General features: G+C 43.2%; 1 protein-coding gene across 1 annotated transcript in view; it reads left to right on the top strand.

The window, feature by feature from the left end:
- Positions 1–14,407, top strand: part of tet3 (tet methylcytosine dioxygenase 3) — a 46,784-nt gene extending 32,377 nt beyond the window's left edge. The window contains 6 exon segments of the mRNA XM_080434454.1: positions 2,072–2,280; positions 3,032–3,182; positions 3,562–3,651; positions 5,592–5,729; positions 6,183–6,558; positions 6,887–14,407. Coding sequence (XP_080290580.1) covers positions 2,072–2,280; positions 3,032–3,182; positions 3,562–3,651; positions 5,592–5,729; positions 6,183–6,558; positions 6,887–8,739 — 2,817 coding nt within the window. The 3' untranslated portion in view covers positions 8,740–14,407.
- The last annotated feature ends 4,458 nt before the right edge of the window (positions 14,408–18,865 follow it).

Below are 18,865 nucleotides of genomic sequence, written 5' to 3'. Positions count from 1 at the left end.
TGTGCATAGAGTCCCTGCACCAGCTGACTAAGGCGGCATCCCTGAAGGTTTTCTTTTAGGTGGTTATAACATTTAAATGCTCTCTTCTTAACTCTGATAATGAGTGGGTATCATCCTAATTCTGCTCTGAATGCCATTACCATTTACCATTGGGTGCGGAGGATGGATTTGCAGAGTTCTGCGTGCAGAGCCTCCGTTTTGTATTTGTCCCATTTCTCACCTTCTTGGTTGGCAAGGGGACCCCAGACCTCGCAACCATAGAGGGAGATGGGTTCTTTAACGGGGTCTAATATCTTTAACCAGATTTTAATTGGGATTTCTAGCTTGACGTTCCTTTCACCACCCCTGACAGTAAAACAGTAGGGGGTCAATCTCTGTAACAACTCTAGAGCCCCCCAACCCCCCCCCCCCCCACACACACACACACACACACACACACACACACACACACACACACACACACACACACACACACACACACACACACACACACACACACACACACACACACACACACACACACTCACTCCTAATGGCTTTACGAATTCAAAACATCTGCCACACACAGAGACACAGAGCCTATTACACAGAAATGCAAAAGTGTCACTTTTCAGCTACAGTCACCTTTTTGAACCCAAATAGGGCAATTCTGTGACACCTGACCTGAAAGAAAACAATATGTTGTCACCTTTTTCACCTCAGGGCTGTTTGCATGTCTGATTACAGAATTGTGTGTGTGTGTGTGTGTGTGTGTGTGTGTGTGTGTGTGTGTGTGTGTGTGTGTGTGTGTGTGTGTGTGTGTGTGTGTGTGTGTGTGTGTGTGTGTGTGTGTGTGTGTGTGTGTGTGTGTGTGTGTACGCGTGCGTGTGTTTGCACGCACACATACTGTATGTATGTATGTATGTATGTATTTGCTTGTATTTGCATTAAGTGCAGACACGTGCATGTATGTGGTGTGTATTTGTGTGCAAATGATCAAGTGTGTAATGACAGCTAATACAGGGAAACCTAGCTGTATTTTTCACCACCCCTGACAGTAAAACAGGAGGGGGTCAGTGAGTCTCTGTAACAACTCTACAGCCTCCCCACCACACACACTCACTCACTTATATGCGTTCGCGCACATCCAAATGTCTCTAAAGGAGTTTTACAGTACCTTCACATCATTTAGCGGGAGCTGTGAATATGTATACATTTGATCCTCCAGAACTCTGCTAATCCAACGGGTATCCACAGAAAACATCCAAACAGATTTAAAAAAAATAAGCCATGGTGAAACAAAATAAGACAGTCACTTCCTCATTATAGAGACCCACTGTGGTGTTGGGTTTTTTAAACTTTGTTTTGTTTCACTCAGCGTCCCTGCATACTTCCTCGTTGACCAATGCATGGCTTTAGTGAGGCTCTAAATGGCGTTCGACACATGGGGACACACCGTGTCTAGTGTTTAGTTGTAAATCTATATTAGTTCAATAATATACGGAGCCTTGGGAAAGACCAGGATTTTCACAGGTAAACTTCAAAAAGACATCAACCAAACAAAAAAACAAAAGTTTTGGGATCTCAGGTTTTCTATGAGCCATCATTAGAAATAAGATAAAATAGTATAAGATTGGTGGTTACAGAATGTACTGATAGAAGAAGGTACAATAGGGATTGAACCCCAACCTCCCAGTCTCAGGCCGGACACTCTAACCACACAGTCACTGGGCTTGTATAGGCCAAGGAAGTAACTCTTCGAATTGTATGTTTTTACATATACATAAATACATTTCTGTTTTGTTTTGTTTTATCATTGATATGAATATTGATGTGAATTTGAAATTAAATGAAACATAATCAATCAATCATATGATGTTTTTTTTTCATATATTTAACTTAAAACTTGAATTTGATAGTGAAGGTCAAAACTCAAATCGGGCTGAAACTTTGTCCAAATATGGATATGTACCGACATCATAGATGAATTGGCCACATGAAGTCCCAGAGCCACATGGAAGCCACGCCGTTCTTAGACTCTTGTTTTAAATTGTGCGTATGTGCAAACGTTCACCTCACCATCTCTCCTCAGGTCATCCGTAGGGCCAACGAGACGGAGAAGCTGATGTGTTTGGTGCGTCCCCGTGCGGGCCACCGCTGTGAAAATGCTGTCATCATCATCCTCATCATGGCCTGGGAGGGCGTGCCGAAGAACATGGGTGACAAGCTGTACCGTGAGCTCAGCGAATCCATCACCAAACGCGGCAACCCCACCAGCCGGCGCTGTGGTCTCAATGACGAGTAAGTCGCTGGGTAGTATAATTTCAAGGAAAGCTTTGGCCTTGGTTTAGGTAGAAATGACAATGGAAAGGAGTAACTGAATGGTTGTCTATCATTATTTGTGCCGGTGAGCTTGTTGCTTGTACTGAAGGAGCAACAAGGGAATCACCTTGGTTAGTCGGGTTTTGAGGAAAGCTTTGGGGTTACACAGCTAGCCAGTGGTCCAAACCCAGTTGTTGCAAGTGTCCTTGAGCAAGACAAAGACACTGAAGCTACCTCATGTTTCAACTAACATGCATTGCTCAGGTGTTGTTTTTTCATGCTTGACCCCTGTCATGATTGTGCTTATGCGTACTGTATATATACATAGGCCTATCAATTAGGACTACAGTGGAAATTAGTCTATAAATGTTTGATGTTATCCTTAACGTTTCTTCACAATTATACCGTACTGTATGTATTTCAAATTAATTAAATTAGGAAAGAAAATTACAGAAATTACGTAAGTAATGCAATGTTAACAGTATAAATGCTTCCCCATTCATTAACTAGAGATAATTGTAATAATAAACTAGAGATAAAACCAAGAATTAAAACAATTAAATGAAAATACCGGAGGTCAGAGGTTGTGAATGTGTCCAGTACTGTGGAATATGTGTGCAATCCAAGCAATGTCAGCTACTTCCACTTTACAGGGGCAGTAAGTAAATGATAGATGGCATTGAAGTTGTACTTAGAAATGAAGTTAATGTCTCGCTGTTGCCCCCTGCAGTCGTACGTGTGCGTGCCAAGGCAAGGACCCTGAAACTTGTGGCGCTTCATTCTCCTTTGGCTGCTCCTGGAGCATGTACTTCAACGGCTGCAAATATGCCCGCAGTAAAATCCCACGCAAGTTCAGACTGCAAGGAGAGCACCCTGATGAGGTACAAATAGCCCACCATGATCTCTGGAGTATTAGTTTTATAAGAAAGATGGCAGTCTATTCAGCTTTTTCCCATTATTGAGACAGACAGTAGGAAGGCTTATATAGAGCAAATATAAGTAATCTAATTTATTTTTAGCATTAAGACAGACTGGTCAGAGTTATCTTTGTGGTACTTATTATTCTAAATGTATGAATTACAAGCAACTCCAAGTACATCACTTTTGGATTGTCTATCTTTAAGGAAAGCTTTGAGATTGAATTATGAATACTTAACGTAGACTGTACTGTGGGAGCAGAGGGATATTGTGTATTTTTTTATGTCAACTAGTAAACTACCGTAAACTAATTGTTTATTATTATAATACTATGGTCATCAGGAGGACAAACTCAAGGACAACTTTCAAGAACTGGCAACTGAGGTGGCTCCCCTATACAAGCAACTGGCCCCGCAGGCCTACTCCAACCAGGTTAGTACACACTCTGAGGACCTCTGTGGAGTACTGCCTCCCCTGCCGACAATAGTCCCGTCTTTTACCATAATATCACATTCGTATATACGTTATATTGAAATGTATGTTGTTTTAAGGATAACCTTTGAGAGTGTTAAATAGCCGGTAATACAGTACCATTTTTACTATGCGTATGTTTTTGTTTTTGGAACAGTGTTGAGACCGAGGCCAGAACGCACACCCTCCTCCAATTGGAGTAGAGTATTCTCTGTGGCCATAGTTATAAGATTGCAGTAAGGCGGACGTAAACATACGCACATCAACAAAGGGTGATGGGTTAAAAGTACTAAACGTTTAAAAAGTATTACAAAGTAGAACCCGAAAACGAACAATGGTAAAGACTGCTTTATTTGGAAAAGTTTTATAACGCTTCGATCAATTTGAGAGGTGTAAGAGAAGATTGCCGTAACTCATCAGATGCACAGGTTCCAGGAAGTGGCTCTACACAGCTTGGAGCATGGAGATATACGCTGGATATTAGTGTGAATAATGGACTGCTGTTGTGCTTGTGTAAAATGAACAAATGAAACCTTGCAGTCAAGGAACATTATTTTAAATATGCTGCCATCAATCACATATATAATAAGGCAGTGTTTCATCAAAAGCGGGTGGAAACACTAAGGGCGGCTCGGATATGAGAACACTGTGTTGTCTACTGTTTGGTCATGTGGCTGCCAACAAATTCAGTTGAGAACAACTGCCACAGTGGTTCAAATAGCCAGTGGGTGCTCTGTGAACAGCAGAGCATACTGTATGAGGAGCACTGTCCGTGGAAGCAGGACTTATTCAGTGAATACAATGAACAGATCACTGTACGGAAGGAGGCTGCGATAAAGTAACCATCATCCTTGATCTTAATGTCAGGCTTGCTAACACCTGCTAATGTGTTAAATTATGTGTTAAATAATCTATATGTTAATAAGGTGTGCATAATAAGCTTTGGCTTAAAAAATATCTTGGTGCCTCTATTGTATGTACAGCTGTTATGTGAAATTATGACCGAAATAAATTAAACTAACTAAAAACCGCTCCAAAGAATTATAAAACAAACTAATGAACTACTTTGCAACAGAAACTTTTGTTAAAGGAGAATTCCGGACAAATTAAGTGTTATCTTTGATGTCTCGTTACTCACCTACCGATGTGAAAAGTAGCGTTATTTTTTTTCATATATTCCCCTGTCGTCATTTTTTAAACACCCTCCGTTGTTATAATGGGAGCGTGAGGGTTAGTGAAGTTCGTCTATTATAACCGACGCAATGTTATTTTTTTCTCTACTACGATTCATTGTAGAGTCTCATGATAGTCAAACATGCGCTGAAAATTCCTGCGAGCCTGCCGTTAATGGCGAACGATTTAACACTGGTTGCTTGTTTCCAGAATCTGGCAACACGAGTTGCCAGGTTCTGGAAGAAACAAGCAACCAGTGTTAAATCGTTCGCCATTGACGGCAGCCTCGCAGATAGTTTCAACGCATGTTTGACTATCATGAGACTCTACTATGAATACTAGTAGTGAAAAAAACAACTTTGCGTCGGTTATAATAGACGAATTTCACTAACCCTCACGCTCCCATTATAACAACGGAGGGTGTTTAAAAAATGACGACAGGGGAATATATGAAAAAAAAGAACGCTACTTTTCACATCGGTAGGTGAGTAACGAGACATCAAAGATAACACTTAATTTGTCCGGAATTCTCCTTTAAGGGACTGAAGCTTGATTAATGAAAAGCTGAAAGAGTACACTTATGATGACCATAAGTGTACTCTTGTCGTTTACTCTTGTCAGCTCCTCATAAAGGCAATTTAAATGTGCTGCTTTCTTTTTTGGGTCATCTTTTTGAGTGGGAACCTGTTTAGGACTAATGATTCATTTACATTTCTGTCCTACCTCAGTGTCTGACTGAGACCACGGCTCCAGACTGCAGGCTGGGACTGAAGGAGGGCAGACCGTTCTCTGGGGTCACCGCCTGCATGGACTTCTGTGCCCATGCTCACAAGGATCAGCACAACCTCTACAACGGCTGCACTGTGGTAAAGTGCTCTCTATCTCTCTCTTTCATTCATTGTCTTTTTAGCTCTTTCCCCTGTTTTACTCCTTTTCTCTTTCCATGTAAATTCATGCAAAATGTACTGTAATGAGATTAAGGATTAGCTGTTCTTCTGAAGAATGCCCAACATAAGTATTTTTCTAATATACTTAATTTATTAGATTACATCAATTGAGATCAGTGCAAATTCAACCAAGTGAGATATTTCAACAGCAGTTATCACCAATCATATATATGTGTGTGTGTGTGTGTGTGTGTGTGTGTGTGTGTGTGTGTGTGTGTGTGTGTGTGTGTGTGTGTGTGTGTGTGTGTGTGTGTGTGTGTGTGTGTGTGTGTGTGTGTGTGTGTGTGTGTGTGTGTGTTGCTGAGTGCAACACGTATTTAAATATATCCCTCCTTACCTTTCTATCCCTTCTCCCTCTCTCATCTCTCACAGGTGTGTACTCTGACCAAGGAGGATAACCGTAAGGTGGGTGTGATCCCAGAGGACGAGCAACTCCATGTGCTACCCCTGTACAAGGTCTCCACGACCGACGAGTTTGGCAGTGAAGAGGGCCAGCGTCTCAAGATGAAGTCGGGGGCCATTCAGGTGCTGGAGGCCTTCCGCCGTCAGGTGCGCAAGCTGCCTGAGCCGGCCAAGTCCTGCCGACAGCGCCGCCTAGAGGCCAAGAAGGCTGCTTCAGAGAAGAAGTTTGCTGCAGAGAAGAAGAAGGCTAAGCAACAGCAGCGTGTTGGGGACACACCGGAGAAAACGGCGGTAGTGAAGACGGAGATCAGAGTCACAGGGTCACCACGTCCACATGGCAATAAAGGTGAGCAGGTGTTTTATGGAGGGAGACATGTGGGAGTGGAGATGACATGCAGCGCAGGTCATCATGAAACATTCATGTTGTCCATGTTGCAACTAGGTATGTGCCCTTGTGATAGGTGCACTACTTACTTGCTGATCAACTGGAATGATCCAGGGTGAGCTTTGTCTTATGAACTGCTGCTCTAAAATGTTTTATTTAATGCTTGAGCCAATTGTGGTGTTTCAGACAGACTTGAGATCACAAACTCCAATCCAAACTAAAATAAAATGATCTTCAAAAATCAACCAATTTTCTAATTTGTATCCTGTCTTCTGTTTTCAACACACAGCAATTGTGAAGCAGGAGGAAAACGTCACCATTAAAATGGAGCCTTTCATTAAAACGGAGCCCTTCATTAAAACGGAGCCCTTCATTAAAACGGAGCCCTTCATTAAAACGGAGCCCTTCAATGGAGCCTTGGACTGCTACTCGCCTCAGATAGCAGACCCCTACAGCAACAACTATCCCCACCCTGCCTATTATGCAAGGGTAGGCCTCCCTCCCAATGGCCAGCCCCCTGCCCCAGGCCCAGTCAATGGCTACCACCCCAGTTTCCCAGCACTGCCCTATGGCTACCCTTACAACTACCCCCCCAACGCACTTTTCCCATCTCGACTTAGGACTTATGAGGGTCGAAGGGGCTCGTGGTCCAAAACAGGCTCTAAACTGGTCCAGGAGGACAAGAAGCCTGACGTGGAGAGCCTCCAGGCCAGGCTAGCTCAGTCCTACTCCACTCTCCCTGAGCAGCAGACCCCGGAGCCGGCTATCCAACGTAGCACTTACCCTCAGCAACTCGACTACCAGTCACGGCCCTCCTCTATCTCCTCCGAGCACTCTCACCGAGGCACCCCGGTTATTAAACAGGAACCCATGGATGTGCCTGTTTATGATGGTGTATTAGTGAATCGGAGTGGTGCCAGCACACCTAGCAACACCCCTAGCACCACTCCACTGCCTGATGTCTGGTCTGGGCACAAGCCTAATGGCGGCATGGTGCTCCCTAGCTGGGACGGGCATGTGAACCGCCGTACAGCTTCGCCGTTCACTCCAGATAGGCAGCAATCTCATCAGCAACTTCCTCAGCAGTCCTCTCCTTATCCCCAGCAGTGGAGTCCCTACCCTAGGTCAAACACCCCCATGAACTCCCCTTCCCCATCTCAGTCACCATCCCTAAAGGTGCCTCCCTCTCCATCTCCTTCCCCACACCCCGGTACTCCACATCCCAGCAACCTACATCCAGGCACACCTCGTCCTGCCACCCCTCACCTAGTTATGCCCCAGTCTGACCTCTCCCATTCAGGCACACCACAACCTGGCACCCCCAGCCATCACTGGGACAGTCCTGCTCCCAGCCCTCAGCCCAATGCCTGGGCCATGGGGCCTGGGACAGGGTACAGCCCTGGAGTTCTGAAGCACAGCAACCCTGCCGGAGCTTACCCTGACAAGATGTGGTCCAAGGCTGGGGAGAGTCGGAGCTCTACTCCTCAGGGGCTCCAGGAGAAGGCCTGGAAGTCTTGTGGGGGTTCAGTGGCAGGCACTCCATCTCCAGCCCCTGAGGGCCGTCTGTTCCCAGATACTCTGGAGCAGCAGTGGCCTGACCTGGGCCATGCAGAGAGTGATGTGGAGAGCACGCAAGGTCACTATGCGGATGAAGACGTGTGGTCGGATAGTGAGCACAACTTCCTTGACCCCAACATCGGTGGTGTGGCGGTGGCGCCAGCCCATGGCTCCATCCTGATCGAGTGTGCCAAGCGGGAACTGCATGCCACCACCCCAATCAAGAACCCGGACCGCTCCCACCCCTGTCGCATATCCCTGGTCTTCTACCAGCACAAGAACCTCAACCAGCCCAAGCATGGTCTGCATCTTTGGGAGAACAAGATGAAAATTCTGGCCGAGAGGGCGCTCCAGAGGCAGCAGGAGGGCGCTCTCCTGGGCCTCTCCCAGGAAGAAATCAAGGCCCTAGGGAAGAAGCGCAAGTGGGGCGCGGCAGCGGCAGGAGCGAGCCCCGGGGGGCTCACCCTGGCTAAGGACAAGGGGCCGGTGACGCGGATGGCAACCACGCTCCACACCACGTCCACGGTCACTGTGACTCCCTATGCCTTCACTAGCCTCACCGGGCCCTACAGCCGCTATGTCTGAGGACAGACAAAGAGACAAATTGAGAGGTATTGCTCTCAGACTTCCACGTCCTCACAAACCGGTGCAGTGTGGTGGAGGGGGCGCCAGGCAGGGATAAAGAAGGGATGTGTGCAACTCAAGCTCTCTCTCTCCTTACTCTGGTATACCCGTATGCTCCAACCTCACCCCCCTCACCACCACCACCACCACCACCACCACCACACCACCCTACCCCCTATCCCTCCATTGTCCACTGGGAGGGAAGGGGTGACATTTTATCATTTGTTTTTTTTTACCTCATGTCAGGCAGTGGTTTGGCCGTCTAGCCGACAGACTCACTGCTTGTGGTGCTCCTCCTCTCTCTTCCCGATGAGAGGAACTTCATTGCTCTTTCTTCTTCTTCTTCTTCTTCTTCATAGAATTTTAATGACCCTAATTATTATTGCTATTATCAATATTATTATGATTGCTATTGTTACTGTCAATGTTGTTATAACAGGTATTGTTATTATTATTATGAAGACTTTTTTGTTTTGTTTTTTTATATTGTCAGTTTCATTAATGTTATTAATGATGTGATTGCTTTTGGTTCTGTTTTATTGTTATTATTAATATTATTATTATTATTATGATTTCATGGTTTTAAAAATCAGGAGTCAGTCAGACTCAGACAATTGCTTTGTTCCATGTTTGGAAAGCGTGTGTGTACCCTATTCTGTTTTTATTTGCTTTGGCCTTTATCAATCTTCCTGCTCTGCTCAGAGGGGGCGGAGCCAGTCTCTCCTTCTGCACTTGGAAACTCAAAAACGTTCAATCACAAACACAGCGAAGGAGATTGTAATACAATAGAAATTGTTGATACCATTCTTTTTATGGATATTATACAGATATTTATCTTGGATCATGTTTAGCCTCTCCGGGCCTTTTGGAGGAGAGAATGTGCTCCTCCTCCTCTGTCTCCTCATTTTCTTCTAAACCCCTCCACTGGTGCTTCACTTCCACCTCAGTCCTTTTCTCCTAGAATGTATCTCCATTCTACTCCTCTTTGCACTTGATGCTGTATAAAAGGTGCTCTTTCCCAGACTTGGCTCAACAGTATAAGCAAATAAATATTGCTTGTTATTCAAAAACATCCTCTTTGTAGTACACAGTACAATCTAGTCCATTTGGTTACAATTGTACATTATCAGAGTTACAAATGGATAAATCAACACTGAGGATTTGACTGCGTACTAGATGGATTTTCATCAGGACGATAGTGTCAAGAATGATCTTTCAAATACCTTCCTGTGATTGTCCAAACTTCCTAGTACTTGTAAATCCCACCTATCTGATGCTCCAAGGAGATTGAAAGAGATGTCAAGGATTATTTTCTAATGCTGTTACGTCCAAGTCTGTGCTTACCATACAGAGAACAAAAAACTGGCACTAGATGTCCTCATCTTCCTAAAATGTTCCAGCAGGAGTGAGCATTTCCCATTCTAAAGCCTACTCAGTCACTCAAGTTTTCAGAGAGGTGCGCATGCACGCGCACACGCCACACGCACGCGGACACGCACACTCACACGCACGCACGCACACGCACACACACACACACACACACACACACACACACACACACACACACACACACACACACACACACACACACACACACACACACACACACAGTGTATGTGTGTGTGCCAGCAGAGCCAGCAGAGCCTTGCCTGATGGCTTTAACCATGACCACCAGAGGGTAACCCCCTGTTTACTGACCATGGCTGGGTGTCCCAAAGACTAATTTAATCATATCTTTCTTCAAGTAAATATTATGAAGTTGAAATATAAACTTTGAGATATGAGGTGCTTTCCCCAAAACGCTTAAAGGTCAACTTCATCTTTGTTACATTGTAAGTCAGTGGAACGAAATGAAACAGCCTGGGAGTCTTAAGTTGATTTTCCAACACCCTCCTTAAGACCTATAGTTCACCCTTTGTTCAACTGTAAGCAAATGGAGCCAAGAAAAACTTAGTGTCAAGGTGCTTTTGTAGAATCACTAAGGGTAGTTTTAAATTGGTTCCATTGCAATTTAAAAGAATATAGAAATTGCCTTTGGGAAATCCAGTCCATACCTGAGAAACATCAATGGGGAAATGCGATGGTACAGTAAGCCCCTTGGTGCTCCTAACACAAACTCACACTCTGGTGCTTCCCTTCAAATCTTTCACACGCAGTAAAAGTCCTTCTTCTGCATGGTGCTGTCGCCTTCAAGCGTATACTGTATGTCTGTCCTTCTCCTTAACACCTTGTCACCACGAAACCAGTTATCCAAAAATGTGCACCGTGATGTCATTAGAGCAACTGCAGTTCTGGTGTTGAGCCGTGGAGTTCTTGGTGTTTTAGCAACATTTGTGTGGTAAGGCTATTTTATAGCCTTGTAGAGAGTTCCTTCACTTCCAGCTGGATCATTTATATAAACAATTATGTCTGAGCACAATAATCTAGGTGACATATCGGCAAGCACTGTACAATGGACTTTTTCCTAGTGTTAACATGAACTTGTGCATTAAATGATCTAAAATGATTATAGTTGCACTTATTAATGCAACTATTATCTTAAATGTCAGTATAAGTAGAATATATAAATAATATTGTAGAGTGTCAATACCTTTATGTATTTATATATATATTCTTACTTACACACTCTTGTACTGACATAGTATTTACTGCTATAATATTGTACTATCCTCATAATTGTGTACTGTTGTGTGTCATACCTTTGCGCATGTACAAGTTAACAGTGTGGGGAAAAGGCCATTGTAAATACAAGTGTAACCTCCCTTACTACTTACAGAGAGGTTCTGAGTGCAAACATCCAGAGTTTGCTGATAACGTAAAAGCCCGGAGAGGTCTTGAGTGGTGAGAGTGACATACAGTACTTTGGACAACATTTAGATTCTGGGAGTCAGCACATTCAATCAACTGTCTGAATCCCAGACAGACAGAGCCCTAATGGGAGGCACTCATTACAGTGTGTGTGTGTGTGTGTGTGTGTGTGTGTGTGTGTGTGTGTGTGTGTGTGTGTGTGTGTGTGTGTGTGTGTGTGTGTGTGTGTGTGTGTGTGTGTGTGTGTGTGTGTGTGTGTGAGAGAGAAAGAGTAAGACTTGAGTAAGGAAGAGGTAGAGACAGAGAAACATTGCTTGATAACATAGACCCAGTTCCATGAATCATGAATAATGTTCACTCTTATTGACTTGCCTCGTAGCTATTCAGCTGGTCATGTGAAATGGAGTGAGTGACTTTAATGGGAGTAGATCCAGAGCAAATCCCATGCATCGCTCATTACTATTACGTTTGTTAACAGCATAACCATTCGAATCATGGAATACAGTTGCGTTATACTGTCGTTAACAAGCAAATACGTGGAAATGAAAAGCAATCCATGGTACAGAACCTGAGCTTGATGTCATGACGGGCTACAGGTGGTTGCGAGGGTCGGGGCGCCCCTGCAATCTTCTATGAAAGACCCTGGTGCTTGTTTGGAGATCTAGAGCTCTCTACCTCATGATGTAGAGACACTGGTCATGAACACAACTCGCTACTGAGAGCAAAGATTCATACATTTGTTCTTTTGTGGTGCCCTCAGTCGACATGCTCATTTTAATACGCTTTTTATTTTTTAGAACTCTTATTTATTACACAATGATGAAGATGATGATGTTGATGATGATTGTCAATATTATTTGATTTGTTTTGTTTTGTTTTGTTTGATATAGCTAATACAAATTGTACATAGAGAAGAAAAGATTTTATAAAAGCACTTTTAATCTTGATTTTAACGATGAAAAGAAAGAGCCGATTATTGACAACTTGAAGCTTAGTCTTGTTTTGTTTTTGTTTTGTTTTCTGGATTTTTTTTCTCGAGAGATGAAAAAAATGTAAATACGGAAATATTTAGGTAAGATTATTTAACTAATGAGGGGAAATAGTGAGTAAATCATGAATGATTTTGGAGGGGGATCTCTTGAATTCCAGGTTTTTCTTTCTGTCAGCCCCTAAACATTAGTGAACAACACTTTGAACCAAGGTGTTGTGTGTAAATGTGTACTTTACTAACACTGCTGTTTCTTACTCTCATAAGTACTGTACTCTCCCCTGTGAGCCAGAACCTTTGTCAGTAATGTGGCCCTGCCCTCTTCTGAGCTAATTCCACCAATCCCGTAATGTAGAACCTGCTAGTCAAGTGGGTGCACAGTTGACTGTAGTTCTATAGTGTTACATAGCATTGGATATTCCCTAAAAAACACGTATCTATAAGGAACATCTTTCATTCTTCAGCATGATTTTCCCATTGATGTTCATGTGTTTTGGAAATCATACAATGGGGTTTTGGACAGTTTCCAAGGATTATGGTATTCACTCAACATAAGATCATGTAAAATCTCAATTTACACCCTCTGTTTTTATACCAATAATGCATGGTCCACCTTCCATACACAGTATACAGTATATGGATTCAGTCATATTTATGATCTACATATTTCAGAATGGGTGCTGATCATATTCTGTACATGTTTTGTTTTTCTAAACTTTGTAAATTTCTATACAAGTCTCGAGTGAGTTTGGTTAACAAGGCTCCTAAGAGCCCCACACTTCCCAAATGTGTGTGTGTATGTGTGGGGGTCATTGGGGATGCCGGTGCTATGACGCTACACCTTAACTTCACTGTGGAAAAAAATAAGAAAATGTAAAAAAAACAATATATATGAGGAAATACATAATGGCCGCTAAATATTTTTCTGCGCTCTTAGAATGTCATGAAAATAAATACTTTTGATTAAAAAAGCAGTTTCGCAGGATTGGAAGCTGCCTCTGGTGCTGACTTTATTGAAAAGTCTCTAGATACAACTAGACTGTAAAACTCTTTAAGAAATTACATCTCTTTGGGGGAGAAAAGAAATAAGCACTCAAAACTGTTTGAATACATTCTCTATTAGTCTCCATTCCATGTGGTGCTTGAAAATGTATTTTATTCTAATTTTTAACAGGGACAAGGTATAGAGTCATATTATATTGAGACTGTTATCTGGAATAGATATTTAGGTGCAGCATATGTACCGAAAGCTATTGGAATTTCTCTTTTGAGTGTGTTGTACATTGTCATGTTAAGGGAATGCTAAGATATTTGAACCATATGAGCATAGAAATTATGTACTCCCTCATTCCTCTTCCTCACCATGCACTTCTTTTCTCAAGCCCTTCACTCTTTTACCTATACACCTTGTATATTTTGTTTTTCACACACAAACACACACATAATCAAACGCAAACACCTGCACACACACCTCAATGTGTCGTGCCCCACTTTCACAACCGCTCTTAATTTAACACCTTTCACAACTGTTCTTCATCAAAAACTTAATTTGTCCACTTTACCAGAGTTGGAACAGAAATTTAGAACATGGCCCATACTGAATGAAAACAAACAAACAAACAAACACAACAGGCAGCTACATTCCTTTTTGAGTTATAGGATTGTTCTCTTTTTTTATGTCAAGTATGCAGTATGTAAAAAAGTGTTTTTGTTTAGTCTCTCTCTTTGTAGCTGTATGGTGTATTATGTGAATACATAGTGTATGTGGTAAAAACCCACAATATTGTTTTTTGTTGCGCGATAATAAATAATAAAAAAAAACATGAAAATGAACTCGACTTGATACGGTTTGTTTTTATTTTTCATCTCTTTGACATGGTGTGCTTAGTTGACACTGTGGCATTTTGCTCAGTGCTAGCAGCTGGTATCTGGACATGTTTGCTCCTTCAGAGTGTAAGTTCAGGATGGAAAATTACAGTGGCTACAGTAAGCATATCAGTAATGCAATGTTTTAGAAAAATGATCAAAGCAGAACATGTAATGGTACACCATGGATCGTAGGTATATGTCCCTCTGAATAACGAGAGCAGATAGGAAATGCTGACATTTAAAGACACTCCGCTACTAAGGAGAGTTTATCTTGGGTCAGGTGAGGGAGTATGTAAGACCACCACTGTTGATGCTACAATTGTCAAAAGGTATGGACATATTGCGGACTCCTGTCAGGGTAGGAAAAGGTGTGCTAAGTGTGGGTGAGATCATGGAATAAAAGAATGCAAGGCAGTGCCCCTAAGTGCCCAAATTGTTGGAAGGGAGGGCGGGTGGAATAGGACGGTCCATAGCTCAGTCGGAAGTGCTCTTGACTTCAGACCGTAAGATTATGGGATCGAATCCCAGCACAGGAACCTTGGCATCTGAGCAATCTGGCTCCCACGGAATCTACTATCTTTTTTCGCCTTTATCATAAAGGTTGCTGGACAATATATAGAGGATAAAATGCATAATTTATTAAATAATATAAAGGTCTTTTATTATATTATTCCTCATTTTGCTGGTTTCCCCTGAAACCCCTTTACTGTTACAGAGTAGAACTGAATCTCTGCTGATGTCATAGGTAGTTAATAGCAATCATATCTTAGATTTATTTAATTTAGAGGGGGTGGGGGGGATTCTACCATTTCGTAATTAATTGTCAGTAATCCATCCTATCAGGCTTATTTAATTCTCCTTTCGTGTAATAGGCCCCTGGCCCTGGTCAAGCAGGGGCCTGTTCCTCGAAAGGTGAATTAAATAAGCCTGGCCTTAAGTCAAATCCAGGCTTGACAAAGTCGGGTCCGTATAGCCTGGTTTATTCGGTTCCTGGAACGCCAAGCCAGGCTGAAAAGGAGCGACTTTGTCAAGCTAGACCTTGTCAAGCCAGGCTGTGTCGAGCCAGGATAATGAAGCCAGGCTTCACATATTTCTATAAAAGACCATGAAAGTCGATAGCAGAATCCTTGAACTTGACCAATCACGGAGTCCAAAACCAGAGCGGCGTTCTTCTCTGTGGCTGAACAGCAGCACTGCAGCAGCTCATGAAATCATACAAGGAAGTAAAATTTATAATAAGCAAGAAAGGAAACACGGCCGCAATAAATATAGATCCAGGGAGAAAGCGTGGCAAAGTATTGCCGACAAATTAAATGCACAAGTTGTCCAAAAATATGCAATTAATTTATATACAAATCCATAAATATATAATTCAGTTAGGCTTAAACATAAGGAGTTTAAGTGAATGTGGAATTATAATTATAAACACTTAGAATAATTTTCTAATTTCTAATTTCTAAAATCGAGTGAAAAGCTTGCCTTTTGGCGGCCGGGGGTCCCCGGTCCACGGGGGTCAACGGGGGTCCGGGAGTACCCGGCCCCCTGTGTACTCCCGGACCCCCGTTGACCCCCAACAGAGGTCTGGGGTATACGGGGTCCGGGGGTCCACGGGGCGGGGGTCCACGGGGGTCCGGAGGTCCATGGGGGTCCGGAGGTCCATGGGGGTCCGGAGGTACACAGGGGGTCGGGGGTACACGGGGGTCCGGGGGTCCAGAGGTACACAGGGGGCCGGGGGTACACGGGGGTCCAGAGGTACACAGGGGGCCGGGGGTACACGGGGGTCCGGGGGTCCACAGGGGCGGGGGTCAACGGGGGCGGGGGTCCATGGGGGGCCGGGGACCCCCAGCCGCCATAAGACAAAAACATTTCGGGCTTGTAGATCTTCGATTTTCGCATAAGAATTGAATAAGTGTGGAAAAACTTGTTGGTTTATGATTGGAGTCATTGGACTAACAGCTATTTCACAAAACTTGAAGAACAAGGCACTGGGTTAAGTAAGCTTGGCTGTTAGCCTGCTCCTGACCAGGCTAACTTCACAGCTAAATTGCCATGGTAACTAAGCTAGGCTTGCTTCAATTCTCTTTTGAGGAATCGGATAAGGCTAAACTTAGCCAGGGTGAACTGGCTAAACTAATCTTCAAGATAATTCACCTTTTGAGGAACCGACTCAGCTCTAATCCTGGCAAAATTAAGCCAGGATAGGTGGTAAAGCCAGGCTTTAGCTCTAATTCACCTTTTGAGGAACAGGCCCCAGGTCGGCCAGCTGACTGGCCGGAATGACCAGCAAGGCCAAGCTGGGAAGTTGGGCTTTGCTGGTCAGTCCAAAAGAACACTTCAAAGCACTAGAAGACGACTTATATACACTGAACATGTGGTGTTGTGGACTAAACTCTCAGCACTGGGTTTCCATGTTGGGGTCCCAGACCTACTGTAGTTGAATGTGAATTTGTACATAATAGATAATAGATAAACTTTTTTAAATTGTAAATCAAGTTTATAGGTTAAAGTATGAGGTGCCTAAGTTTTCAGATGTAAATTTTAATATCTCAGTTAAATGTCTCAAAAACTACAAAACATTTAAAAGTAAAAAGTTCAAGCATGCGTGTCCACAGTAAGCTGAACTAGACGCGTCGCAATTCAGGGCAATTGCAAAGTGTGGTTGCGCCGACGCGATTCGCGGGTCGGTGCCGCCGGGACCCGAGTAATACGCTGGGAGGAATACCGTCGGAGGCTGCGGCAATTACATTGTCACGTCACTCCTGAGATCACTTGCTTTTCAGTTTGAGAGGATTGATCCCCCAAAAATCATGTTTTTGCATAAAACGGTTACGTTTTGGGCATTTGTGGCGCCCTCTATGGGTCAAAGTGGAAATTATTTTGGGGATTCGTTGAGTAAACCACCCTCGACATGTGATTCAAATTTGGGATTGACCGGACGTTTCGTTCGTGATTTGTAGCATTTTTGGTAAAACGGGCCCCTCCCACTAACTTTGGAAGCCATTTACGGACGAACGGTAAGGACTATCAAAATGCCGTTTGGATATGTTTATCGCATGGGCCCAGAGATCATGTGTACCGATTTTTGTTAAATTTGGACAAAATATATGGGAGGAGGAGCTAAAAGTGTGTTTTGAAGAAAATTCAAAATGGCGGAAAATCTATCCTGACGCAAATGGGCGTGGCCTATATGGGGAGATGCGTCATGACCCAAGGAATCTAGGGAAAAAGACATTTAGATTTTACGACCTATGGTTCAAGAGTTATAGGCCAAAACGTAAAGGGGGCTGTTATAGCGCCACCATGTGGCCGATTAGTGTAATTATTATATCAATAATTTCGGACTAAATTAGGAACCTCCCCTCCAAATCTGGTAACTCTAGCTCTTACGGTTTCTGAGAAAGAAATACTTGAATTTGAGTTTTTGCACTTTTCCATTAAAGTGGATGGGGAAATGTAATGCACTAATAAATCAATATCAATAAAACTATGCAACCAATCTCTTAGCCTTATACAAGCACACGATTCCCGGTGAGGCCGGTCATTTTGACATATGGCACTAAATTGGGAAAAATAAACTGTGGGAGGAGAGACGATCTAAACTATTGTTTATCTCCAGTATGAATAATAAAGCCGGAGGATTACTATAGTCTGGTTGCCCTGTTAGGGCAACCACACTAATTATAAAAAAGTGTGAATGAAGTTTCTAGGTGAAAGTGTTTTTTTGAGGTGCCAAAATCTTCCATTGACCTACATCATAATTTTCAGAACTTTTAAAGGAGTATATTTCTAAAAGTACAAAATATTTAAAAGATTCATGTTCAGGCAAACATTTCCACAGTAAGATGAACATTTTAAACTTTGAATGGGGGTTCTACAGTAGGTGAGGTGTAGAATACGGTCACACCGAAGTTTAATTCTAACTATGAGGACGGATTCTGCTTTTTGCTTTTCAATGGGAACGTATTAAGCCCTCTCCAGACCAATCTGAGTCGGCCCGATTTTGGGCCGAATTGGCTTCGGGAAGCGTCGGCCAGTCGGTTAGGGGTCCGTCGGGGGGTCCGTCGGGACCTTTTCGGCCGACCCAGAGCCGACCGAACTTGTTCAGCTTTTTAGCCGACTGGTAGCGCAGTGGCAGTGACAACAGAGGGCTGTCGGTGTTGCCAGATTATGTGAGAGAAACAAGCGACCATGTCTATGAAAACCTACATTCACTGTTTCTTGTTGTTGCTCCCAGAGAGAGAGAGATTGATTGATTTGCCCTACTTTTGCGCTGTGGTGACTGGGATCATTAGGGTATCTGGGGACATTAGGGTATCTGGGGACATGCATGCTTGAGATTTTTACTTTGAAATATATGATATAAAATCTTACTGTGGACATGTTTGCCTGAACATGAATCTTTGAAATGTTTTAATCCAAAGA

Source organism: Gymnoscopelus braueri (assembly GCF_963280865.1).
Source record: "Gymnoscopelus braueri genome assembly, chromosome: 7".
Taxonomy (NCBI): domain Eukaryota; kingdom Metazoa; phylum Chordata; class Actinopteri; order Myctophiformes; family Myctophidae; genus Gymnoscopelus; species Gymnoscopelus braueri.
This window is presented reverse-complemented; position numbering and strand designations above follow the sequence as displayed.